Genomic DNA, 27,357 nt, shown 5'->3' on the forward strand with positions numbered 1-27,357 from the left:
GTTTTCACTATATTTAGTGGATGCCTCCAGGCACTAAGTATGGGCTGGTGTCAGTTTTTGAAGACATACAGTAAAAATGATGGGTTGTTGCTCTGTCCTTCGGTGATGGATCATTATCACTTGAGGCATAGCTCAAGTGTCTGGTGTCTGACCTATAGATAGACCGAGATAGTTTTGGGCCCCTGTACATATAACTAATTCTCAACAGAGTGATCATTCTTGTGCCTAAAGCAAACTACTCTATGATCGGTTTCTCGGAGTACATTGCAAGACAGATGTGGCACTTGCTTTAGTGGATATCTTGTGTGGTTTCCTCTGGGATGGTGTATGTATAGAGAAAGAACACCAACACTGCCCCATCTATAGATATTTTGCATTTCTATGTCCTGCCTCTTCAAACTAGTGCAGTGTTGGGAGGAAAATGTTAGTGAAAACAATTATTCAACTGTCATACTATGCCTTGCTCTGTCTAAACTTTACCCTGATGACTTATATAAATCAGCAATGCAAAAACATTGCACAATGAAAACACTGTTTTACTCTTAATTGTTTGTGTTATAATGTGTGAGAAAATGGGGTGTATTATATGGTGTGGATGTGCAACCTCATTTTCTAATACACTTACCAACCCCTCTGACCCTTAGGTTTTGTTTGTCAAACCTTCAGCTCAATCCTGAGTGACTGTGGATCTGTGCAGCAAGGCTTACACAAAGGAACACGTGTAAAGCATTTCAACCACACCAAAATAATTGAAGAAGAAACTGTAGTAGTGAGTCAGTCAGGGAGACCAACAAGATCTCAAACAGTTTCCTCAGCAGGGGAAGCAGCCTTCAAACCGTAACAGGCATGTTCGTCCTTTCCAAGGCTTTCCTATGGAAGTGACCCTGATGCAAGAGATGAAGGATGCTGAAGATGCTCAAAGGATGCTATGCTGTCAACGGGGGTTTTGCTGCAACATCTAGGTTCATGAAAGGGGTGAGGCGGTCCTGGTCACAGGGTCGACACCCCTCAAAGTCCTCTCAGTGGTGGCAGAAGTCCAGTCACCATTTAACTACCGGTAGCCCAGTATGGCAGTCACAGGCCTCTCCTTCATGGGTCGATAACTTATCCTCTGGGGCTCCAGCTGCACTCCGATGAAAGTCAGGTGCAACTTTGTGCGTCAGGTCTTGGTTGCTGGTGCTGCACAGCAGTGGTTGACGGCAGGTTGAAGAGGGGCCACTAACCGACCCCAGAAGCTTTCACAGCGGTTTGCTCCCTGTGCTGGAGGAGCTCTGCTGTCTGACTCTGAGCCACTTGGCTTTGTCTGGGCTTTGGAGATGACTTCTCCCGAGCAGGACACAGCAGGCACAGTTTCTCTCCTTTCCAAGCCACCAAGTTTAGCAAGTGCGGTCCATGCCAGTACAACATCTGTGCCAATTCCACAGTGCAGCAGGGCAGTCCTTCCTCTGTCCTTCGTCCAGTTGAGATCTGAGTTTTGGGTGCCCTATTTATGTACAGAAAATGCTCTTAGGATAGAATGCAGTTGGTAGCCAATGGGGTACCAGGCTCCCTCCTGATGACAACTTCCTGGGAAGTGTGGCATCTTGCTATCCTTAGATGTACCATTCTGCCCATTCCCAAGATAGCAAAACCCTTTTCTCTGCATCGGCGAACCTGATAAATTAGTGGCTCAACCCAGAGGTGTGGCTCCTAAGAGGGCTATGCTCCCTTGGAAAACTGGATTGACAACTGACTTCCTCTTCCATGACCCTACTGCCAGCCTGTCTACTTAAACAATAGAGCAGCTCTCTCCCAATTGTTTCCCATTTGCCTTTCAAAGGTGGCTGCACCTCTGAAGCTTGCCTTTTGTGCTAACAACTGTTTGGCTTCCTGCCTGGGGAAGTGTCACCTCCTCCAGTGGGAGACCTTTTATTACTGTTTTTCCTGGGAGTCGTTGGCACGTCTCCCCACGATGGGAGAAGCTGTCTGCAGCATACTTCCCGAGTGCAACAGTAAACTTGAAACCGTGGGTAATTAAAGTGGCAACTTCTAAAATTGCACTTTGCCCACCAGTGACAGTCCTTATCATTAAACCAGATTCAATGCACTGATTTGTTTGATACCTTACATTGCCAACTTTAGTTGGCCCATTCAGGAGTTAGCAGGGTGGAGTTGGCAGCCTGTAACTGTACCTTCCACAGTAAAAACGACAATTTAGGTTTTTACTGCTGGTACATGTAAAATGACATGTTACACTTTTCAGGCACCCAGCACTCTGCCTTGGGGCTCGGTATGCCTACCTTAGTGGTGACTAACATATATTAAATAGGAAGGTTTTGGCTTTTATCATTACCTTAATGGAAAGTTGAGTTCACAGTTTAAAGCTGCCCTTCCAGACTGCAGTGGCAGACTGGGAGCCATGTTTTACATTGTCCCATTCAAGGTGGCACACCAAGTGCTGCAGTCCTTGGGGAACACTAACCTACAGGCCCTGGGTAAAGCAAAACCATAAACTCTGGACTTACGACTATGGTAGGCATGCCCATTGGGGGAAAGCCAATTAAACATTTTTTTTAAACATAGTTTATTGGGTTTTGCATACACATCAAACATATACGTGATATCCACCAATTGGGTGTCTAGTGTCATCGTGGTTACATGAATTAACCGCATCATTCTCTGTACATTACATCATGGTATCTGCACTGCATCTTATTATTGTCGACCGTAGAGACAACCCAGTACTGTTAACAATCCCAACTCTCCCCACCCTGTGCAGTGAGACCACCCCTCCCCCCCATGTCGCCGGTGTGTACTATACTACGGAGCCATATCATCGTGTAGGAACAGGAGTCGCCCTCTATACTTCTTCTAGTCATACCTGTCCAAGTTCGGGTTACCCACCACTCCTGCAATCTCACCTCACTCTTCCCCTGCCTGATAATCCTGCAATGCCTGCACCAGTATCCCCCAAGCTGTGGCTGCCTCCAGCGCTTTATCATTGTTCTGCCTCCGGGCCTGTTGATATCGAAGCGTACTCTGCCCCATCGCCCTCTTTACAAACTCTGCTCTCAACTTCCCACTGCTTGGACCCACCGTCGCCTTCCATCGTTTCGTTATTTCACGTTTTGCCAGTAAGAGCCCCATATCTATAAATTTGCTAGTAATTTTTGTTTTCGGCGTGTGTGGGAACCAATGCAGGACACCAACGGCTACATCATAGGTCAATTGTCGCTCCGTGACAGCATTCAGCGTCTCACCCATCTTGGGGGCAAGACCACAGCATATGCAGCAGGTCTGCACCCGCCAGTGCACAGCGAGGGCATGCCGCTTCCTGTACTTGAAAATACTTTTGAATCTTCCCTGGTGTCAAATAGGCCCTATGAAGAATATAAAAGTGTACCAGTTGGAATCTCGCGTTCCTAGTACCCTTCCAAGCTCTCCACATGATCTGAGACCAAGCCGGGGCGGGGATAGGCTTCCCTATATCAACTTCCCAACGCTCCCTCAATACATCCAGGGGCGCCAAACTCTCACTCTTCATCCTGGAATAAAGACACGTGACGGCCTTAAAGGTCCCGGCATGCCAGTGTGGTCCTAGCGCCGCATGTAACAAGAACCCGCCTCTCGGCAGATCAAACCTCTCCTGCAACGTCTGATAAGACAACAGGGCCCCATCCTCATATAAGTCTCCCAGTAAATGGATCCCTGCATCCTCCCATTCCAGCAGAGGCGTCCAATCACCGCTGTGCGGGAGCGCGGTCACCATTCGCAACGGGATCTCAGGCGCATACGGGTGTAAGACTCCCGCCCTGCGCTGTGAGCGATTCCAGCACAATCGCAGTGTCTTTTCCTCCATAAAAAGGCCCTTAAGATCCAGTTTCTGTTGCAGCACTATAAAGGAGAGCACATGGCGCGGTATTCCCCTACCTCTCCGCTGTTCTGGGCCCCTGAACTCTATTGCCACCGCTTGCGTTAAAACCTGAAGCTGGGCCGCCAAATAGTACAACTCAAGTCCGGGACTGCCAGACCACCCTCAGCCTTGGGCCTAATGAGCGTCGCCAGCGTGACCCGTCGTCTGCCCGTTCCCCACAGGAAACCTACTATAAGCGATTTCAACATTTGAAACTTCGAGCCCGGGATCCACACCGGAAGAGTCCTGAAAAATAAAGTAGACGAGGCATCGCCACCATTTTTAAAAGCGCCACGCGTCCCGTCACCGACAGAGGGAGCGTGGCCCAGAAGGCCATGCTGCTCTTCAGCGCTCGCAAGCCACGACCCACATTGCCTTCCAGCATATCTACCGAAGTGTGGTATACATGCACCCCAGATATCTCATACAATTGGGCTCCCACCTCACCTCTCTATCGATAGTTGGTTGAGGTTCTCCATGCTTCAACGGGAAAAGACATGTTTTCGACCAATTCACTCGAAATCCTGAGATGTCACCGAAGTCCGATAGCAAATTCACCGCTCTCGTCAACGCCTCACCAGCATTATCAAGAAACAGCAGTAGGTCATCAGCATACAAAGATATGTACTGCCGATCACCTCTACACCACAAACCGCCAGAGTGGTCCCCCAATCTGACCTTCACCGCCAATGGCTCTACAGCCAAGGCGAACAACAGGGATGACAACGAACATCCCTGTTGTGTGCCCCGAGTTACTGGGTACTGTGAGGAGATCAACGAACCAATACGCACCCTAGCCACAGCCGACGCATAGAGCACTTTGGTCCAACCGAGAAAATCAGCGCCGAGGCCAAATCGCACCATCGTAGCATATAAATAAGACCATTCTAAGCTATCAAAAGCCTTTTCTATATCCACTGACAACACCATTGGCTGTGGGGCCTCCGGTTGAGCTTCCTCCAGCAGCCGTACCAGCCTCCTGATGTTCGTTTGACGTATTCCTCGTTGGGATGAAACCAGCCTGATCCTCGTGGATCAACGTGGTCATATGCTGTAACAGTCGGGCCGCCAAGATACCGCTAAGGATTTTATAATCCGTGGTCAGCATCGACAGTGGGCGGTATGAGGCCGGGTTCGTCCCCTCCCGCCCTGGTTTCAAGAGGGTAATCACCAAGGCTTCACGCATCGTAGCAGGTAACCTGCCCAACTCCTTTGCTTCCCTATAGACCTCCAGGAGTTTCGGCGCCAATATATCAATAAATGACGAGTAAAACTATCGGCAAACCATCGACTCCCGGCGCTTTATTCCTGGCCATGCGCTTAATCACACCTCTGATTTCACTCAATTCTATATCTCGGCCAAGGCTAATCGCCTGTTCCGAATCCAACGCCGGGAGCGTTAGGCCCCCCATAAAACTGCCGATTTCCAGTTCTTCCGCCACAAGCGAACTCTCATACAGCCCTTCATAATAGCGTAGAAAACGCTGTAGAATTCCATTTTGGGTGTACACCAACTCCCCGTCATCATCAAGTCTTACGCAATTCCCTTCCTGCTATTATCCCCTGCTCTATATCCGCTATTCCCCTACTCCACGCTTGGGATCCTATTTCCCCTGCGCTTCTAAAAAAGTATCTTCAAGACATAAAATCTGGTTCCCCCCTTGACCCAATGCCTCCTCAAGTTTTGAGTTCCTTGGACCCAGTCCTACTCCATATTATTTTGGAGGTCTTGAACGCTTCATTAACTGAAGCAATTGTTCCAAATGAATGGAAGCACGCAATGGTGGTCCCATTATTAAAAAAGGCCAACGCAGATCCCAACAACCCATCTAATTTTCGCCCTGTTTCTTTGCTTTCATGTTTCTCTAAGATTCTAGAGAAACACGTCAATTCCCTGCTCAATTCCCACGTTGAAACTTCTAATTTTCTTCATGGTTCTCAATCCGGGTTCAGGGCTGGTTTCTCTACTGAAACCACTCTCCTTGGTGTGTCGGAGACCATCAGACGAAAGGTGGACAATGGGGAGACAGTGGCACTCATCTTGCTTGATTTGAGTGCCGCATTTGACACCGTCTCCCATTCCATCTTGTTGTCCACCTTGAAATCTGTGGGTGTCGGTGGCTCCGCCCTGGCCTGGATTGCTAATTTCCTTTCTGATCGCACGTTTCAAGTTTTTTCTTCTACATCTGTTTCGTCAATATTCCCCTCCACTCACGGTGTTCCCCAAGGGTCTATCCTTAGCCCTCTTTTCTTTAATCTGTATGTGAGACCTCTTGCTTTTTTGGCGGAACAGGCCGGTCTTACAATTTATTCCTATGCTGATGACACTCAAGTTATCTACTCACTTTCTACTAATAAAAATCTTCCCTCTTCCTCTCTTCAATCTGGACTGAAACAAATATCTGATTGGATGCTTAAGCACAAATTAAAATTAAATGGGGACAAAACAGAACTGCTCCTGTTTGGCTCAGATACCTCGCTCTGGGGCCCACAACATTGGCCGCCGGAGATGGGCCCGCTACCTACTCCAACCGTGACTGCTCGTAATCTGGGGGTCCTCCTTGACAATCAACTATCCTTTAAGCAACACGTTGTGAAAGTCTCCGCCACCTGTACCACCATCATCAGGTGGCTGAGGAAAATCACGTGGATGCTGCCTGCTGACACCCTAAGGACTGTAGTCCAGGCTCTTGTCACCTCACGCCTGGACTATGGGAACATCTTACTCCTGGGTGCCTGCAAGGAGGTAACCAGGAAGTACCAGGTGGTACAGAATATGGCAGTTCGCCTTATTTGTAACCTGCCCGCCAGAACCTCGGCTGCGTCTCATATGCATAAACTGCATTGGTTGCGAATTGAGAGCAGAGTCAAATTCAAAGCACTTTGTCTCATGCACAAGATTATGACTGGAAGAGCTCCGCACTATCTATCTGTTTTGGTGCAGCAATATATTCCCCCCCGCACACTTAGGTCATCCACGCAGAATAAGTTTAGGATACCGCGTGTCAACAGAGCTAAAATGGGAGGGCGCTCGTTCTCCGTGTTAGCACCTTCTTTATGGAACTCCCTACCCCAATCTCTGCGCTCTGAAATGTGCTTTTTGACATTCCGTAAAGGAATTAAAACCTGGCTCTTTAATACTTAAACTTCTGGTCTGATGTTCCTCTCACCCTGTTTACCGTTCTGTTTGCCTTAGCGCCGGGAAACCTCCGGGTAGCTGCGCGCTTAACAAATGTAATTATAATAATAATAATAATAATCAGCACCAAAACAGAGGAGCCCCGCTTGGTCGGGTTGGCCAGCCAGGCCAGCAGCGTCCCTGCCCTGTCACCCTCCGCATGCACTCTGGTAGTATAGGCCCGATAATCAAAGCAGCGCAACCTTCTACTTCTGCAGCAACCTCTTCCTTCGCCGCCTAACCGATTCCTGTAGCTCAGGGTGAGCAGGACGCGCCAACTCCACCTTACGCAATTTAGTCTCCGCTCGTTCCAGGTCCTGGAGAAGTACCCTACGCACTCCCGCATGCTTCCCTATTCCCATTCCCCTGACCACCACCTTAAAAGCGTCCCATTCCATCGCCCTCGTGGAGGCCGAGCCAGTGTTTTCTACAAAATACTGGGTGATCCCCTCCCTCACTGCACTCTGAAAACTCGGGTCCTCCAGTGTCTTAGGGCGGAGCCTCCACGTGGGGATACACGATACCCCAGTCATCCAACGCATCGTAAACAATAGCGGGCTATGATCGGAGAGTGTCCTAGCCAGCTACTCAGTCCGTGTCACACAGGGAAACACCATTGGGGAGCACAGCACTGCATCCAGCCGGACATGTAAATCATGCATCCCAGAGTGAAAAGAATAATCACGATCATTCGGGTGCTGGACCCGCCAGGCATCCACCAAGTTCCACCTAGTTTGCCAGTCCAGTATGACTTTAATCAATCTATGTATAGGGGAGTCAGCCAGTGGCGCGTGCGACCTGTCGAGCGCCACATCTGTTATGGAGTTGAAATCTCCACCAATTATCAGGGTGCTCGCGAGGTAGGACCCCAGCGCACCAGACAGATGTTGCAGAAAACTTAATTGATCTACATTGCGTGCATATAGACTGCAAAATGCCACCTCCTTGCCCCAAAGTCGACCCTCTATAGCCATGAACCTGCCTGCAGGGTCAATCATCTGCCGAGTAAGCTGGAAAGGGACCCCAGCTCGTATCCATATCAAAGTCCCTCTAGCAAACGCTGAGTATGTGGTGTTATATACCTGCCCCCGCCACCTCCTCTGCAGTGCTATCCCCTCCTCTTTAGTTAAGTGGGTCTCCTGGAGCATCGCTATGTGTACCCCCATGCGGACCAAATACGCATGAATCTTGTGGCGCTGTGTCATGATGTGTAGGCCCCTCACATTCCAGGTAATATAGCGTAAATCAGCGGTATCTCCCATTCCCCCTCAGTAGTAGTCGCATCACAAATCGCCTCCCCGTTTCCACACGGGACATCAACCTCCCCCCAACAACAATCCCCACAAACCCCCACCCCCTCTTCCCCCTCCCCCCCAGAACAGGACCGAGTAACGCACCTCTAGTTCCCATCCAAACCAATACACACTTCAACACACTCCTAAGCCCAACAGCAGCGGCTGTGAGCACGCAATAAGGACATTGAGGGGGACCGGGTGCCAACCGGCCGCCGCCCAGTCTTCTGCACAACTCTCGTCTCAATACTAGCCCTAGATAAATGAATAGCTGAAACCATCCCACCTCCCTCTGAAAGTCTCCGAACAGGCCCCACTACTATAAATGTTCTGCAGCCTCATCGCCATCCTAGTCCGGTGGCCACTTCAGCCCTCGTCCAGCATGCCATCTGCTGTCGATGGGGTAACCGTCGGCAGGTGCTCGCTGTCTACCTCAGAATGTTCAGTATCAGTGCGGTTGCCATCTTTCTCCGAACCAGAGTCAGCCGGAGTCCCAGTCCCTTGCGTCACCAGAAGATTTGAGGCCACCTCCAATACTCCTCGACGTTCCGCTTCCGTCTGCTTCGGCGAGGGCCTCCTCAGGCCCCTCTGTCGACTGCGAAGCCTCCTCGATTTCCTCTGAGGCAATTGTGTCTCCCGCTGCTGCAGGGCCTGGTCGCCGCCATCTTTCCCGGCTCTGTACAACTCCAGCCAAGCACAGGCCTCATCCGGAGAGTCGTAAAAGTACGTTTTACTGTCCACAATTATCCTCAATCTGGCTGGGAACAATAAGGAGTACTGTAGGCCCTCAGTCCGCAATTCTCTCTTAACGGCCAGGAAGGAGGCCCACCGGCGCTGTGTTTCATACGTGTAGTCTGGGAATAGGTTGACCTTCCTGTTCCCCACATAGTAAGGACCGTCGACCCGTGCTTTCTGTAGCAGTAAGTCCCTATCCCGGAAGTGCAACAACCGTGCGACCGCCGGTCTCGGGGGTCGGCCCTGTTGGGGGGTCTGGCCGGGACCCGATGTGCCCGTTCCAGAGTGTAGAAATTAGAGAGGCCCTCAGGTGCCAACACCGTCTTAAGCCAAGTCTCAAGGTACTGCAGCATGTCTGCCCCCTCCGCTTTTTCCAGTAGGCCCACCACACGAATGTTGTTTCGACGATTACGCCCTTCGGCCTCCTCGGCCCGCTTTTCCAGGGCGCCCACTCGGTCCAGCACATTCGCCATTGCGGCCTTAAGGTCTTTCTGCTGAGGCTCAATATCTTGGAGCACTCCTTCCACCGACTTGACCCTGTCCGCCAACTTTCCATAGTCAGCACGCAAGAGGCCCAGCCCCGTCGCCACCTGCGCTATGTCTTGCTGTAGCGCCGCTCGAGAGTCCGCTATCGCAGCCAGGATTCTGTCCAGTTGGCGCTGTAGATGGGGATCTCCACTCTGCTCGGGGTCGTCGCGCTCTTCTCGCCCCGACCCATCTCCTTCCGTCATCAATGGAGTTCCGTCCTTCTTCCCCTTTGGCTTGACCATTATTGGGCTCTGTTGTTCCGGGGCACAGGGTGCTTCTCAGCTAGTCCTCAGTAATCACTCTCTGGGTGCGCAGACACCAGCGCCCTTTGAGCCTCCTCTGCCCCAAGCTCTCCACCAGATTCGGGCAGCCGGACCACAGCACTCTCAGTTTCTTTTCTGTGCCATGGTCGCCTCTCGAGACTGAATAAGTGACTGCCAATCAGTTGGCAATATTACTGCCTGTAAATTACTCTACCAGGAATTTGCCCTAATCTAAACAAAATAAAGTAGTTATTGTTAGCATCTGACAGAGCTCCATGCATCTTGGATTTGCAAGTCACACATCCCGAAATCCGGTGCGGTAGCCTACTAACCTCAATAATGTGAGACCTGTAAATGTGTGCAGCCTCAAACGAGCATAAAGTGCAACACCCTTTTAAGCAGATTGAAAACGTGCCTTTGATCAACAGTCTGACAAAAGTGTCTTTCTGAAGATTAAATTCAAAATATTTCATGTGCTCCTTGTTAATAGACCGAAGGAATTGTTTGAGAATCCGCCAAATGAGTCGCCGTTTTGAAATAACTTTGTGAAAACACTTTCTAGAGGGCTTTGTATTGAAATCTGTAGAATGAAAATGTCCTAGCTAACTTAACGGAAAGTTTCAATTCTATTAAGGACTCGGAGGCGAGGATTATGCCTTCTTTCTTCACTTTATTTTCAATAGCAGCGTTAAGTTTAACAACAAACTAAGTTTACCATGAACCATAGGGAAAGGTAGCAAAAAAAATCAAACACATAGTAGCAACCAATCTGGTCAGGGTATCAGTGCCCAATCAGGGGCCTCTGAGCCCAACATAGTCCCTTGTTAATGTCCATTCTTCCTCTTTCGGAGCGTAAAGTCAGCCCTCCTCTTCTCTTCAGGGGTACTGCTTGTGAGCATCAGAACCAGCAAACGACAGGGACACATTACCAAAGGAATCAGACTGCTAAAGCCTGTAAAAACCTTGAACAGTTACCTTGAACACAATACAGTAATACATGCAGTCAAAATCTGAAGTAAAGTAATTAATGCAGTACGAGGAGGGATCTCCTCTTGGAGTGTAGGGCGGGCTAATCCTCGCCTCCGAGTCCTTAATTGAATTGAAACTTTCCTTCATGTTAGCTAGGAAACGTTTCATTCTATGTCAGGACTGGAGGTGAGGATTATGCTTGTTTAAAGCTTGCCCAAAACCAAATGAGCCATGTTAAGCACCGGCTTGAAGTAGAACCTCTTAAAGGTAGAGTTCGAAGACCAATCAGCCGCATTGAGGATATCTTCCAAGTGGGCACCCAAGCCAAATTCTATAGAAGCCATAGTACCACAAGTGGAATGCGCCCCGAAGTGACATAGGCTTATCACAGCCTCCTGCATCATCCAGCGAACCCATCTGGCGATGGTCGGCGAGGGAAACACTTTGAAGGGTTTCCGGAGTGCAATCAGGAGTTGGCGTTCCCCTGGGGGACGGAACTCCTCTGCCATCTCTTCATTTGCCTTGAAGGTACCTGACCAAACAAAGTTTCGGGGAGTCCTGAAACCCCGGATATGAAATAACCCTGGTATGGCATTTAATGCTCCGTAGCAGAGTGAAAGTCCAATACAAAATGCTGCGGCAAGACTGCTTTCCAGGACTCCGAAATTTAAACCAATCGCCCAAACCATTCGGAATTTTCATTGGTTAACAATTAAACATCGAATAAAATTCAAGACACTCTGCATTGTATTTAAAGCATTACATAACTCAGGTCCGCAGTTTCTTAGGAACCAGATAATACCTTACTGTCCTCCAAGACAACTGAGATCGGTGACCCTGCACCAATTAACTGTTCCCCGTACTAAAACGGTTTCCTGGGGAGACAGACGGTTCCCAGTTACAGCAGTCAGACTTTGGAATTCTCTTCCTCTGTCAATAAGGCTAAGTCACACTCTTTTCTCCTTTCATAAAAGCTTAAAGACCTGGCTGCTTAACCAGTAACCTACGCCGGTATCTAATATCAGGAGAGTCATGAACTGAGTTTTCAGCGCCGAGACGCCCTCGGGCATTCATTCGCGCTCTATAAATCTCATAAATAAATAAATAAATCCAGGGCCCGGACATCCGAGACCAGTCTGCAAGAAATCCGGCACAGGAGGATAGCCAGTTTCACAGAAAGCTCCTTCCTGGAGAGGAACCTGTTAGGATGCCAGGATAGAAAAAGGTTGAGAACCTGGTTAATATCCTAGAGCGCGGAGTACCGCAGCTCTGGAGGTAAGGAAAGTTTGATGCCACGTAGCAATCTGCAAACCATGGGGTGCTCACCCATAGGTGTCCCTATTAACCGGAACATGGCCAGATGAAATGGCAGATCTAAAGGTGCTGACGGACCAGTAGGCCTATCCTTCAGAAGCAAGCTGTGCCAAAATATTCACAACGTGAACCACGTTGGCGACCAAGTAATCGAAACCACGTCACAAACACCAACTGGACCAACTGCCCCACGCGGACCTGTACCTCTTGTCCGCACTGTCCGCCCAAGCCTTAGAGATGAACGTCTCGCGAAAGCCCTGGGGTTTCCCATCTACCCCTGAAATCTGCCACTCCATGAGCCATAACGAGTTCGCCGATACTAGCAGATGAGGAGCCCCATCGGAAAGTGGGGGGAGTAGGATTGGAAAATCCCAAGAAAGTTCCAGAAGAACTGGAAACCAGACTTGCGTCTTACAAAGCTGAGTGACTATGACCAGGTCCGCTGATTGCCTGCAGACTTGCGCTGTTGCCCACGTGATCATCGCGAAGGGAGGAAACGCAAACCCCTGTTCCAAGCTCCAGTCCTGGAGGAATGCATCTGTGGCTGCAGCCAGGGGATCCGGTCTCCAACTGAAAAATCGAGGAGTCTGATGATCCAGCCTGGATGCGAACAGATCCGTTGCGAAGGGGCCCCAGCATCGCAAAAACAGACTGATCCAGTTTCCAGAGGCTGGAATCTCAGAAGTGGTGTGATTGGAAGTCCGCTTCCAAGTTGTTGCGCCCGGGCAGATACTCTGCCGTGACTGAGATCTGGCTGTCCAAACAATACTGCCAGAAACACGCCGCCCGGTCCGAGAGGGCTTTAGACCTGGTGCCTCCCAGGTGGTTCATATAACGGACCGCTGAGACTTTGTCCGTCTTCACGACTGCACTGAGTCTCTCGCCCAGCAACGTACGGCAAAGGACCCCACCAGAAGTTCTAGATATTTTATATGCAACTTCTATATGTCGGGTGACCACAACCCTCCCGTAGAAAGGTCTCCGCACCTGGCACCCCAGCCCAGCTTGCTGGCATCTGATTCGATAAGGAGATCCGGAGCATAACTGGAAATTGCTCGGCCGTTCCAGGCTTGCATATGGTCCAGCCACCAATGAATCTCGGCCCTCGCCTCGGCAGACAGGGCCACCTTGTGCGAGTACGGAAATCCTTTGCGGAGAAAGTGCGCCTTGAGGCGCTGAAGGGCCCTGTAGTGGAGCGGGCCCGGGAAGATGGCCTGTATTGAAGCTGTCAAGAGGCCCACCGCCTGGGCCAGCTAATGAAAGGACACCTGTTCCTTGGGAAGGACGTGTCGCAACTCGTGGCGGATCTTAGTAACCTTCCTGGTGGGAAGACCGAGTAGAGGTCGTGGAGTCGATTACGAACCCCAAGTAGGTAACTGACCGCGCTGGCTGTAACAGTGACTTCTGCTCGTTGATCACAAAGCAGAGGTCCTGGAGCAGGGTAACTGCTATCTGAAGATGAGCCGTCAGTTGACGTGGGCAGGAAGCCATTGGGAGAAGATCTAGATAGACTCCCGGAGCCCTCAAGAACTCTACCACCAGCTTGAGAACCTTGGTGAAGCTCCAGGGGGCGAGGAGAGGCTGAAAGGAAGGTCTGTAAACTCGTAAATGAGGTGACGCCAAGCAAACTGTAGGAATCGTCTGGGGCGGGGGTGAAACTCAGAATCACCAAATAGCGTCCTTGAGGTCCAAGCGGACCATCCAATCGTGGGAGTGCATAACGTCTCGAAGGAGATGAATCCCCTCCGTTTTGAAATGGCGGTAAGCCAGCCATTCGTTAAACTAGCTCAAATTTATGACCGCTCTCTTGCTGCTGTCTGTTTTGGCTACCAAGAAAAGATTGCTTAAATACCCTCTGGGATGGAGATAAGAAAGGGAGATAGTGCCCTTGTGGAGGAAGGATGTAACCTCCTTGTCCACAAGGGCAGCGTCTTGTGCGGAAAACTGAATGGGCCAGGGTTGGATCTCTGAACCGTAGTCCCCACAAACTCTATGTGAAACCCACGCACTGTTTGGAGTACTCGCGCATCGTGTGTTATGGACAACAAAGCCTGGTAACCACTTGCCAGCCGCCCGCCTATTTTTAGTGGGGAAGAAGGGATAACACTCACCGGGACTAGAGGTTGCAGCTCCTTCTTTGAAACATTTCCTTTTTCTGCGGCGTCCTCTTGTGGCATAAAAATTCCTGAATTTGGACTGGTCTTGGTAGTGTCCGGAGCCTCTCTGGTTACCCTGGTGGGGTTGGCGTCCGGCCGACAGGCCACTGCCTCAGCTGACCCCGCAAAAAACACGGGGAAAACCTTTTTCATCGTGGACTGGGCCTTGTTCAACCATGTGAAGGTATTAACAAATTTTCCGGACTCCTTCACGAACGACTCGCCAAAGAGACCTCCTGGGCAATGGCACCCGCCCCTGAGTCCGCCAGATCCCCTAGGTTTGGATCTATTTTCATAAGGAGAGGCCGGCGCCGCTTGGTTGAGAGAGCACAGTTTGCATTGTCCCAAAAAATCACCGCCCTTTGTGCCCAACAACACAATCTTTTGGGTGTAATAATAGAGCCAGACTCTTTGGCTTCCTCGGCCAAGTTGAGGATCTTAGTGATAGGGCCAAGGGCATCCAGGAGCTTGTCCTGGCACGCCCTCCAAGATCAGTTGATCCCTATCTTAGGGTCTCTGATAAACATCTGAAGGAAGGTGGAAATGCAGGGGTCAATTTCTGGAGTTGGGGCTACTTTCCCCTCCAAGGAAGGGCGTGTCACTCCGCCCGCAGGCAATTGTGGGCTTAGTTTTTCCAGAGGGTGACTGATGTGCCCAGCCACATATGAAGCAACCTTATTAGCCGGGGCCCACTCAGAGGAGCGCGGGTGTACTATGTCGTTAAGGATTGAGCATATCAGTGGCGCTTTGGGAAGGGCGGAACAGGAGCCAAGGTCTCAAAGGGCCGGGATCAGAGTCCCCAGCTGTGCCCGGGTTAGGAGAAGGAAGGGTCGGTGGTGGAGGTGGACGGTTCCCTGCAGGCGGTGCTGGTTGGCTGTCTAAAAAGACCTGCCTCAGACGTTCATAAGCGTCCACATCTATCTCTAGTTCGCAGGGGTGCTTAAGTGGCAGGGCGCCACGGGTATCTGGGTCCGAAGGGCCCGTGGCCGGATGGGGCTCAGTTACCCACTGTACCAGTCGCTCAAACGCCTTATTTATTTGGCTGGAGAGCCTGTCCTTCAAAGGGCTGATGGCTTGATCCATCGCCTGGTAGATTGAAGTATCCAACACCCCATAAAAGCCCCCCCCCCCCCAAGGCACATCAGCGAGGGGGTCCCCCTCCTCTTGAAAATTGTCGTAGTATTCCATAGCGTTGGGGAACTGCGGAGTACACGTGAAAAATATAGTTATATCCGGTGGTAACCCACCGGATCGGTAGTGAGGGCCTCAGATTTGAGGGCTGGGTTGCAACCTAAAATATGTCCTCCTATCCACCGTTTCCCGGTGATGGGGCGTCGAAAGTCCAGATGGAGACATACACGGTGGCTTTGCAGGCCTCGCTGGCGTCTCCTCTTCCTCCATCCCTCCTGGGGCGTCAGTGGATCCCTTGCCTTGCGCGGGGCCCTCCGCGGCGCCGCCTGCGGCTCCGGCCCAGACTGTTTCGGATCCAGGCTTGGAGGATGTGGATGCCTCGCCGCAAACTCCAGCGGGAAGAGTCCCTGTGGTGTCGCGGGAGGTCGCCAGGGCTCGGGTCGCATCCCTGAGCCCCGCTCAGTCCTCTGGGCAGGCGAAAGCCTCCTCCACGGCTGAGCTGACGCCGCCACGGTGCCTGCTCCGAGCGGCGCCACAGGGGTCGGTGACCTCTCCTCCTCCTGCTCTGTGTCAATGCGGGGTGTGGACCCCTTTGTCCCCATCAGGGCCCCTTTCGTCCCTAACTGCAGGCAGCTGCCTTGTCGGAGGGCGAGTCAGAGGTTGAATCGTCCCAGGCGCTGCCACATGGGTCGCCGGGCCACCTCTGCCACATTCTGGGCCGAGGCTGGCGGAGAGCTTCGTGTCACTCCCCTGGTCCCTCTTGTTCCTCTAAGCAGGTGGCTGCCTCAGTAAAGGGTGAGTTGGCGTTGTTCCGGAGCCGCCACTTCGGCTTCGGCTCCACTCCGGTTCCCGGCACGGTGTAACTTGGAGTAACCCTATCCGGTGTCTCCTTCGTGCCCGGATGGTGTTGGCGCCCTGCCTCAGACGGCGGACTCTATGGCTCCACACATGGGTTCGTGCCGTGGATTTGTCTTCGGATGCTCCCTCTTCGCCTGAGGTCGGCTGCATATTGGTGTCGTCCTCCCCCGAGTCTTGCCGCCGTGTGGTGTCTTTTTCACCGGCGTCGGCGAAGGGCGGCTCCCCGCCATTTCTGAGGCATAAGTGTTCGTCGGAGGAGCGGCAGGTCCCCCATTCTTCGGTTACTTCTGACTTCCAAGTCTGGCCTTTGTCCGTCACGCTTGGCTTTGGGGACGGCCGCCTTAGTTTGAAGCCGTCGCCCACGGAGGAGCTGCTTTCTCCACCGCGGGGCCCTACGGTGGTGGGTGCGGCCTTTGCTCACACGGTGTCCACAGCTGTGGGCATTCTGCGCATGGGTGACCCGATTGCTCACATTCCGGCACCATCTCTTGTAAGTTCTCCACCAGGGCTCTGGTGGGAGGGAGATCATGCTTCATTTCGAGGGTTTGCTCCTTTCTTCCCTGACTGGGGCTTGGAGGCGTCCCGCCTCAGGGGATCCGGTGCCTCAACACCTTCTGCACCGGCACCTTCCGGTGCCGCGTGACCCAGCGTGTCTTTCCCTCCAACCCTCTGCCGCCAGTCCACTTTTGCGGACCGCTTTTTCCTGCCTGCGACCACTGTTGACTCCGCCGTCCCGGGAGGCCCACTGGCTGGACTCTTGGGAGCGCAACATGTTTACCTAGACCAGTGCTGGCCTGCGGGCCCTTAACACCTTGTGTGTAATGGTTAGGGCCTCCTCTTGCTTGTGGGACTCTGCTGAATCTCTGGGATTAGGAGCTTCCCAAGAGACTGTTCAGATGGACTTACGGCATCATGCGTTGGATGGCCGGGAGCTAGTGGCCTTTATTCTCCGCTCTGCTCTGAACATCTTGGAGGTGCTGGGCTGGGCCATGGCTTCCTCAGTCGCCCTCTGTCGCCATGCTTGGCTTCGGGACCGTGTGTTCCCCGAAAATATTCGGGAGCGGCTCATTGATCTTCCGTTTGATGGCAGCCTGTTGTTCCATACCCGGCTAACTCCGCCATCCAAAGGTTCCTGGCAGGGCTCCGTCCTCCTCCTCCGCCTTCCCCTCCTGAGTGACTGCTGAGTTTAGCTGGTTCTGGACCTTGTTGGCACGGTCGCTGTTGCTGTAGTGTTTTCTGGCCATTGAGTACTCCTTGGTGGGACTTTGGCATTGTTGGCTGCTGGACGGCCCTTTGTTGACTGTGTGTTTTTGCTGGAGTTGTTACATAGACTTGGCCCTGAGATAAGGCCTTCTGTTTTTTCATTTGGGCTGCTTGTCGAGCTTTTCGTGGGGGTGTTTTTCCCAGTGGCTCTTTTGTTTTTCCTCTGCTGCGGCAGTTCTTCCAAAGAGGGTTCCCATGTCTTTGGACTTAACGTACCCTATGTGGGGTAGTGGTAGCTGTTATATGGCTAAGCTCTGCTGGGGAGTTCTGGTTGTCTTCGGGTGCCTGTTCTCCATGGCGTTTCTGTATGTTGCTATTGCTTCTCGAGGTCGTGTGCGCTTCCCCCTGTAGGGGTGTGTCCGGGCATTTCCTCTCCTTCCTACCCCTGTCCGGAGGGCTGGGATGCTTCTGTGTCCTCCTTGTCAGGCGTCACCTACCTGTTTTTTCTGGGGCACCGGGCTGTTCTTGTAGCTTCTGGCGGCTTATGGCTATCGGTGCCAATCTGGCGGGCCTGTTGCCTTCCCTCTGGGTGGGCTCGCCTGTTTTTCCCTTGTTTCCTTGGGCCCTCTAGGCTTCTCTTTTTCTTCTTGTTCCTCTGCCTGTCCTGGCATTGGATGGAAGCTCTGTTGCTTTGGGTACGGGCCTCTTCAGTCTTCTTTCCTCCTCCTACTTCCCTCTTGGGGTCGGTGGTGTTCGGCTGTGGGGGTCCTTTTGCCTGGAGGGAACGAGGGTGCTTCCCTGGTCCGCAGGTCTGGTGCCCTGTGAGACTCTGTTCTGTCTAGGCTGGTGGGGTCCTTTCGCAGACCCTCCTTTCCCGTGGGTATTGCTTGGGTATCCATTCTACGTGAAGGAATCTGCGGCTAGTAGTCTCTATCAGATGTACGAGTTACTTACCTTCAGTAACGATGTATCTGGTAGAGATGATTCTAGCCGCAGATTCCTTCATGGCCCGCCCTTGCTACCCGTTCTGCGAGGACCCTTGGGTTGGGCTTCGGTACTTGCCTACCGGTGGTGGGGCTGTCTCCTGTGAGTGCTTTCTTGCTCTTGACGGGTGGCTCCGTCTTGTTGCTGTTCATTCCTCATCTTTGGCTCTTTGGAGGATGGGGTTACGGTGCTCCTGTACACCTCTGCTCTGGCTGCTCCAGATTTGGGGTGGTTTGTCTTCAATCTCTGCTCTCCCCTCCCTTCCTCTTGCCCTGGCCCCTCTGCTAACCTTTGTGTAGGGGTCATCTGGTCATTCCTTGCCCTTGTTCCTTGGGGTATGTTTGCCCTCTGTGCCGGGGTGTGTTGGAGGTTGGTTGTTCCTGTCTGTTTTGGGACTGGCTCCCCTTCCTTGTTTCTGCATGGGGGTTGTAGTCCTGCTGCATGTGTCATGACTTTTTACGCATGTTCCTTGTATACGGGGGAAGGGGGGGGAGGCTGTCTACGTACTGGCAGGGTGGTTGTTCAGGGCTCTGCTCTGTTCTTCTGCCCCTGCCTTTGGACACTGCAGTGTTGCACTGTTCCTTATGGCGTCTTCCTCATTTTCTACTCTTTCGCACACTGTTCCCATGCTCCCACAGTTTTTGTCTGGTGGCTCTGCGTTGTGGTGCGGTAAAGTTCTCCGAAGAAAACTGACATAGGCGCGCCGGGGTGAGTTTGTTACCTCGCTGACGTCACGTATGCGGTCGACTCCTGGGCGGAGTCGCGTGATGCTGCCCCACCCCCCTCCCCCGGTGCGCAGGGCTGCTGTGGCAGAAGGTTTCCGGATCCAGTCTCACGCCTGGAGATAATTCTACGTGAAGGAATCTGTGCCTAGAATCGTCTCTACCAGATACATCGTTACCGGTGGTAAGTAACTCGTACGACAGCACCCATAGCACTACGGATATGCTTGACTCAAAGCCAATGCCTAAAAGGCAGAACACAAGGCCTGCTGACTATCTATGAATGAGATCCAGGAGGAGGATGGGTGCCAGGGGGGCAGAGCCCGCACATCGAGCATATGGGAACTAACTTCCTGTTTTGTGAAGTACATTATGTATTTGGTTAAGGTATTTGGAATGTAGTGCATTGTGGTGGGACAGTGTGAAAAAAGGTGCCATTCAGTGTTTAGAGGATGCAGTATTGTATGTTGGCTTAGTGCAGTGGGATGCAGTGCTCTAGGTAAATGTAACAAGGATTTAGTCCTTTTTTCGCCTAGGGTCTCCAAGATGTACTGCAGAGTGGTGGGTTATAGTTTCTAATGTGTCCTGCAATTTAGTGGGTTTCTGAATGCCGTGCTGTGTGGTAGGTTTGTGTCTGTAATGTGCAGTTGCATATGATGCAGCAAGAGGCTGTTTCATCCCTTAAGTGCATTGTTTTGGGTTAGTGTACCAAGTATACAGTGCAGCACTTTCTGTAATCCGTAAGTTGTGTTGTCTATAGAATGAAGTGCTCCTAGGGTGCACTACCAATAATTGGTGTCTTTCGGATGCAGTGTGGTGCTTCAGTTGCCATATGTTGCAATGTAGGGTTGTAGTATTGTACAGCTAGACTGCCGTATAGTGTGTTGAGGGTTTAATACACCAAGTATGCACTACACTCTGGTAGTTTAGTATCAATAGGCTGTAGTACTGTGGGTTCATATATGGATTAACTTAGAGCCCTTTTTGTTGTACATGAATCACGTTAGCAGCGACAGCTAAAGTTGACTTTGAGAGGAAGTAAGGCAAAATGTTAAAATGTCTTTGATATTTGACTCCAGCTCATTGTGCCTCTCACAGACCACCTAGTTTGCTTGAACTTTTATTCATTAAAACACTTGTTTCTCTTATTGCAGAGAAGATTAAGTCCTCCTTGAGTAAATATAGGCGAAGATCTACAATTGGACTGAGGGGCTCTCCAGAAACTAACTATCTTATTCGGTATATTGCACAGCAAAAATTGGAGCATCCAGAAGATCCCAGTGACATGGTATGTAATTTAGGTACCTTCATTTTAGAACTCCATTATTGGTGCTTCTAAAATGTCCTATGAGCACATTGGGGTAAAGTAAGATTACCATGATTACTTGGCGGCTACAAGCTTGTCTCTTAGAGATCTGGACTGCTGTCTGTGTTGGTGGAAAAGGAATATGTTGCTAATTTAATGTTCAGATGGATGCTTCTAACTGCAGATTATTCACCTTGTGAATTTACTCGGGTGCCAGAGAGCAATGATCAGCACAATGGTAGGTGGCATTATGCAACCCTGCGCCTGTCTTTCCGCTCTCAATTGACGCGTAGAGCTGTATACAAGCACCACCCTTGCACGCTGACATTAGTTTCATTTTTTCCTCCTCTCTAGATTATGATCCGGGAGGTTTGCTCAACTTTTTCTTCCTTAGTTTTCAAACCTAAAACTTTCCCAGCTTGCCAAGTGATGTCTTCCCGAAGACTTCAGGGTTTAAGCCTTGTAAAGACATTTGCAAACAAATTTTTGTGACATATCCCCACAAGGTGTTCCTCTGGTGCTTGGGTTCCTCACTGGACTCCATGATCTGCATCTTCATCTCCTTCGCGACCAGATGAATATAAATGCCATCAGAGATTGAGATGCAAAGATCTGTTGGGAAGCAGTGGAAGGCTCTGTGTAGGTCCTGCTCTAGATTAGAGTTGAGGGTATAGACCTGCTCCCAGAGCCTTTTCCAAGGTCGATCTTTCTCAAGGTTGAAATCTTCAGGTAAGTCTAAGAAAAAACAGGACTCTGCCCCTTTCTGCCACTCTTCGGAGAAGACTTGAAGGGGTCATTGTGCCTCCCAATCTCGCTCACCATTTAAGGAGCCAATTTAGTCCCTTGTCTTGATGCACCATACATTTTGGGACCATTAACGACCTCTCAGCAAATGGAAGCCTTTTGCCAGGCTGTGTTGTGTATATTTCTCCATCTCCCTTTTCTTCCTGCCTGTCTGGGCCTCAAGGATTTGTAGGGTACTCCAGTTGGACTCCTGCCAGCAGGTTTGTCCTTTGCACCTCACTTTCAGTTATGTGCTGATGTCTGGCTTGGCTTTGCACACAGTCCCTTGTTCATCGATGCCCAAGAAGGACTCGTACGCCACTGGCTTGTCTGACTCAGGCTGAGCCCATAACTTGACATACTGTAACCTATCATGAATCTTTGCGACTCCAACACTCTTCCACTATATGTCACCCTTTTGGCTCAGGCTCTAATCATAACCTTTTGGAGATGACGATGGAGGGAAAGGGGAAGGTCTTGCCCACTCCTTTGTGTTGATAACCTCGGGTACATGGACCTACAAAGGTCAGTGTCTGGACACCTCGCTTGATGCTGGGCTGGTATCACTTTTTTGTCAGTCATTTGTAAGACTGCTGAACTTCTTAGTCTATAGTACCCTACAATGCAGGTCAAAGCAAATGTCCTCATAGAGGTAGTTCATCTTACCCACGTTCATACAGAATATTTTGCCTTTCAGTGAGGCCTTGGCGGACGCACTACCGGACACCTGAGATAAACCATGTTCTAGCCCGCCATTTAACTGGCAAGTCACGCACCACCATAGGCCTGCTCCAAGCGACCCTGACTTGTTAATACAAAACCCTACAACTCACATATCTCGTTCTGACATCTGACAGCAAAGAGAACCCCAATTAGTTTCCAAGCACTCTATGCTGATAGGGAGTCCAAAAGAGGGTTCACCTTTGGTAAATGCATATTCTCTTCAGCTAGGCTTTCCGGGAGATCTGTTAATACCATGCTGTCTCTTTGGGTACTATACCCATGTGCTTGGAAACCTGGTTGGTGAAATTCCACATGCACTCCCAAAAAAACTAGGGCCTTCGCTGGACCAGACTGTCTAGGATGTCTGGGAAGAGGCCATATTTTTCATCCGGTTGGGACAAAACACAATCCAATTTGTCTAGTCAGGGAAATAGAAACACATAATGTCCACATGATGTTCTTTGGTACAGTCGATTTAGAAACTGAGCGCTCTTCTGGGTGCAAAAGAATCTCTTTCAAAAGCATAATGGCTTGCGTGATGTGAAAAGGCGTCACCATCTTTGCCTGAACACACTGCCTGAATCCTGGGCACCAACTTGTCAGGGAAAAAGGCAGTATAAGTACATCGGAGCGAGAGACCTGCATTTTACTCAACTGGGGTACTGATGTACTCATCACAAGGATTACGGTTTTCAAAGTGAGCAGACCTGTCCAGAACATTCAGGCTATAATCCCAAGTTTTAGCCTCAGGGCTCATTCTCAGAGAGTATGGCTCTGTGGTTTCTTGGCCTGTTTGTCGCCTGCATCCTGCTTACTGAGCATGCTAGGTGGTGCATATAAGCTATGCAGTGAGACCCGTAGTCTCAATTTGCCCAGCCCCAAGGGATCCTGACTGACTCCATCAAGGTGTCGAAAGAGACTGTAAAAGACCTACAGTGTTTGCTGCTCACTTGCATTTGTACCAATGGCAGATCCCACTCCCTGCCTCACGCAGATGGGACTGTAGTGAAAGATTAGTCACTACGGCGTTTGGGTGCGAGAGGTGGGAATCTGAGGACTCTGCCCTCCGGCACATGTCCACCTCCACAAGAATCTGTTGGGGTTGCAGGCAATTTGCTTGAAACTAAAGGCCTCCATACCCGCCTTCAAGGGAGAGCTTGTGCAGTTTCTCGTGGACAACACTAACGTCTTTTTATCTTGCAACATGCAGGGCTGAGTGGGGACCTGGTTCCTGTGTCAAGAGGCTCTACCCCTCTGGAAATGACTGACTCATCAGGGGATTTCTCTGGTGGTATGCCACTTGGCTGGCTCCTTAAATGCCTGGGTTGAAGAGCTCAGCCGGGAGTGCTTAGTGGAATGCAGATAGTAGTTTCATCCAGAGGTGGCAAAAGGCATCTTCCAGCAGTGGGGAGAATCTTTGCTTGCTCTCTACACCACCACCAAAATGCACAATGTCAACAATTTTGCGTGCACAACTTCCCAAGAAGGCTCTCTCTCGAAGGCACAATTTGACTTGAGTGGAGAACAGGGCTCTTGTAAGATTTCCACATGCTACCTCCTCTGTCTGGAGCTCTGAAGATGATCGGAAATGACCGGGACCAAGTCACCCTAGTGGATTGGGTCAGTAGAGTGTGGTACCTAGAGCATCTGGATGGGAGCATCTGTCCTTCAGTCAGGCTTCCGCTACGGAAGGATCTCCTATCGCAGTTGGGTCATGCACCCAAGCCTGCACAATCTGCATGGAGGTTGTTCAGTGACAGATGAGGTTTTTGCTCTGCCTCCAGAGATAGTCAATGCCATCTTAGCACCCAGATATTTGTGAATGAATTGCCAAAGGCCAAGTTAGTGGGGTGGAGTGGTACCGGTCGGTTACATCTCATGCAGATATAGCTGTTGAATGTTATTTGCTTTGTTCTTGTCCCAACAAGTTCATGCTTCAGGTAGACTTCTATCTGAAAATTCCTTACTTAAAAAAAGAAGACAACATAAAACAATACTAACCAAAACAAGTGCCGTATGGTGCTGTTATCAGGAATTACAATACTTTCGCTATTAAAAAGCAGTAAAAGACAAGTCAGTACAATGGGTCATTATCACAATCATCCACTTCGTAGGTCCGGTCATTTATTAAAAATGTTAGTCTAATGATCAGAAGACATTGGTGAAGCATCACTTAAAGGGGTACATGGTAGGCCTGTATGCTCGTTCCAGCGGCCCCATTTTTTTTTCCATTGACGTGGGCATTCACTGCTCTCATAGACAACCATCTCTACCTGCATACACCAGTCCATATCGATTTCCCAGTCAATATGATGTGGTTTGGCGACTCCCTTACATGTTCTGGTAATATTACGCTTTGCCACTATGCAATCCAATGAAACCCACAGTCTGTGTTCTTGACAAATCTGTGGCGTCCCAGATATTTAGTGGACAAAGCCGGGGGAAACTTCAATAGCAGTATGGCAAACCCGGGACAAAGCAGAGACAATCTTTCCCTAGTATTTCTGAAGGATAGGGCATTCCCACCATTTGTGTAGCTAGGTTACCGGTATGACCACAACCGCGGGAACCAAGAATCCCCATCTTAACAAGCACTGAGCTAGTGTAATATGCCCTGTGGAGAAGTTTAATTTGTATCTGCTTGAAACGAGACCGGATCGCCACCTCCCAGGGTGAAGCCAAGGCCTCCCTCCAGTCTTCGTCAGTTATGTCCCCCTACATCGTCCATCCATTTGGACGTAGTCTATCTTGAACATCAATTGTGTTAAGGATTTTACGGTAGGTCAACAAGATAGACTACTAGGCGATTACCTTCCAGAAAAAGCTATCTTCCAAGGGTGAGGAGGCCGGCAGGACAGAACCCCTAAGTATTGCTTTATGTAATCCGCTGCGAGCTTGAAGGTAGCAAAAGGTTTCCCCCCTTGCAATTGATAGTCTCTGTATGTCGCTAAACGGGACGACCCCACCCTACCCCCACATGTCACCAACCCCAGATAGACCAAACTAGTCCCATCTGTCGAACCCTGGCTGTTTTGACAGTATACCTAGTTGACAGGCATCCAGCAACGCAGTCAAGTTTTCGGGGTTTTCAGCCATGCCACGTAAGATCAAAGCGTTCCATGCAGCCATTCTATCGCTCCTGTGATTCCTGCTTACTACCTCAAGTGCGAATTTGGGCCTTTAAAGAGCAGAGAGGCCTTGCACCTGGGATACGCCCGGCGGGTTCGCCCTCAGTGCTAGATGGATCTTAGGAGTTTACCTTGCCTCTGGCTTTTGTTCTCGTTTTCTTTTGGCATCCAGACCTATGCTGTCTTCGGGCACGTAGGCTTCGCTGCCTGAGGAGGCATCGCTCTGATTGTTCATTCTAACGCAGAGTTCATGCTGGTCTGACCCCGAGGCGCTGCTTCCCCCACTTGAGTTATCACCTGGTCGACAACACTCTCTGCATCCCCTTTACTTTCGGAATCTCATTTTTGGTACGGACACTGTTGATGACTGTGACCCGGGTGAGGAGGTTGCTGATCCCTAACAGGATGACAATTGGTACGTAGACCTACAGTAGGTTCGTGGCCTCAATACTTACCCGGAGATTAGCCTTTTTTCTTCCCCTGGACCAGCCACAGAGGAATTTGCTTCGTAAGCCATGGTGATGCATAGGGTGGCTAGAGTACTTGCCCTCCAGCTCACCCCAGCTTGGAAGTTAGAATAAATGTATTGACGATTGAAGTCTCCGCCAGTCGAGACAAACATCTTTTAAGCCCCTTCTTCCTTTTAATGAGGCACTAATGCGGCACTAATGGATACCTTATTGGGAGCTTGGATCAAATCTTGTTCTGACCCCACCAGTCAAAAGACAAATTGCCAAGCGACTTCATCTTGCTCCTGCCAACCCGGCTTTTCTTTCACAGCATCCCTCACCAGGAAGCCTAGTAGTACTGGCCTCCAGCAGTCACTCTAATCCCAATACCGTTGACACCACTCTACTTGATAGGGAATCTAAGCAAGTGGAAACATTTGGCAGTCATTTATCTTCTTCTACAAGTGTGTCCTTCCAGTCGTTTAACACAAGTTGTTTTAGGTGGCTGCTCATACGCCTTGTGGGTTTTGGTGGCACAGGTCCTCCATATTGTGCCAGTAGACCTTCACCCTGTGTTCTTGCAGGCAATTCAAGATGGTAGTGATGTAGCCAAGTTCACTATTTGTTGTGCCTTGGAAACCGTCAATTTCATCAGGCAGGCCATAGACACCAGTGCTGCCATTCACCTCCATTCGTGGCTGCAATTGTCCTACAATGCCCAGTCCTCCATGATGGACATTCTCTTTAATAGAAGTCACCTGTTCTGATACAAAGTTGATTCCGCTCGCAGGCATTTAAAAAAATGAGTATGGCTACCGCTTTATCTCTGGGCATTTCTGCGGCACCTCGCTAACAGCAGCAGTTCTATTGGTCTTTTAGCAGCTTTGGCAGAGTCGTTCCTTACTGCCAACCTGCTCAGCCCTCACAGGTAACCCAGTAGGTTTGCGGTAGAGGCCCTGGTGCCCACCTCCCCCTTGGCTAAGGTGTAGGAAAGTGCCCTTTTTGTCATGGTCTCCCCACTTTTTTCCCTAGTACTTTTCGACTGAAAGTGCACTGGGTAAATGTATGTTTGTAACACACAATTGGCAAGGACTTTAGCACCCCTGTAAGTCCCTAGCAAATGGTACCCCTTGGTTCTCAGGGTATGGGTACTAAAGAGGGTCCCTATAGGCTGCAGCATTTATTATGCCACCCAAAGGGACGCGCACATAAACTGCCAATGCAGACTGACATTGCAGGATACCTGAAATGGTGCAAACCATTGTGAAAACATGACATGCCACACTCTTTGTATTTTATATGCAAGTCACCCCTACAACAGCCCTTAGAGCCGTATGGCAGGGTGCATTATATTAAATGTAAGTGCCCATCTGCATGAGCAGATGGGCTCCTGTGATGTCTAGTTCTATTACTAGATTGTGTGCAAGTGATCAGTTAGTCATCTTAAAAGACCTGTACTGGGCACTGGTTATTACAAGTTACCCAGCTACATGATGGCTGCACTAAAACCAATGGTGTTTGGTATCAAACACCTTGTCTTAATAAACCTGTACTGATGCCAGTACTAGATTGATTATGCCATGCACCCAGAGGGCACCTTAGAGGTACCCTCTGAAAACCTACTAGTCTTCTAGCACTAGTGTGCTGGCTGACTGGTTTCACCCAACCTGCCTCCACAGACCTGTTTCTGACCCCATGTAGGTGGCTGTCTGTGCTCTCAAATGCCAGAAACAATGACTCTCC

The 27,357-nt window shown here is 50.4% G+C and overlaps 1 protein-coding gene across 3 annotated transcripts in view; it reads left to right on the top strand.

The window, feature by feature from the left end:
- CDCA2 (cell division cycle associated 2) overlaps positions 1–27,357 on the top strand; it is a 484,453-nt gene that overhangs the window by 116,159 nt on the left and 340,937 nt on the right. For all 3 annotated transcript variants that reach the window (XM_078666604.1, XM_078666606.1, XM_078666605.1), the window contains exon 4: positions 20,380–20,513. In XM_078666604.1, the coding sequence (XP_078522730.1) occupies positions 20,380–20,513 (134 nt within the window). The remainder of the gene's footprint in view (positions 1–20,379; positions 20,514–27,357) is intronic.

This window comes from Lissotriton helveticus, chromosome 11 (genome assembly GCF_964261635.1).
Source record: "Lissotriton helveticus chromosome 11, aLisHel1.1, whole genome shotgun sequence".
In the NCBI taxonomy this organism is placed as follows: Eukaryota; Metazoa; Chordata; class Amphibia; order Caudata; family Salamandridae; genus Lissotriton; species Lissotriton helveticus.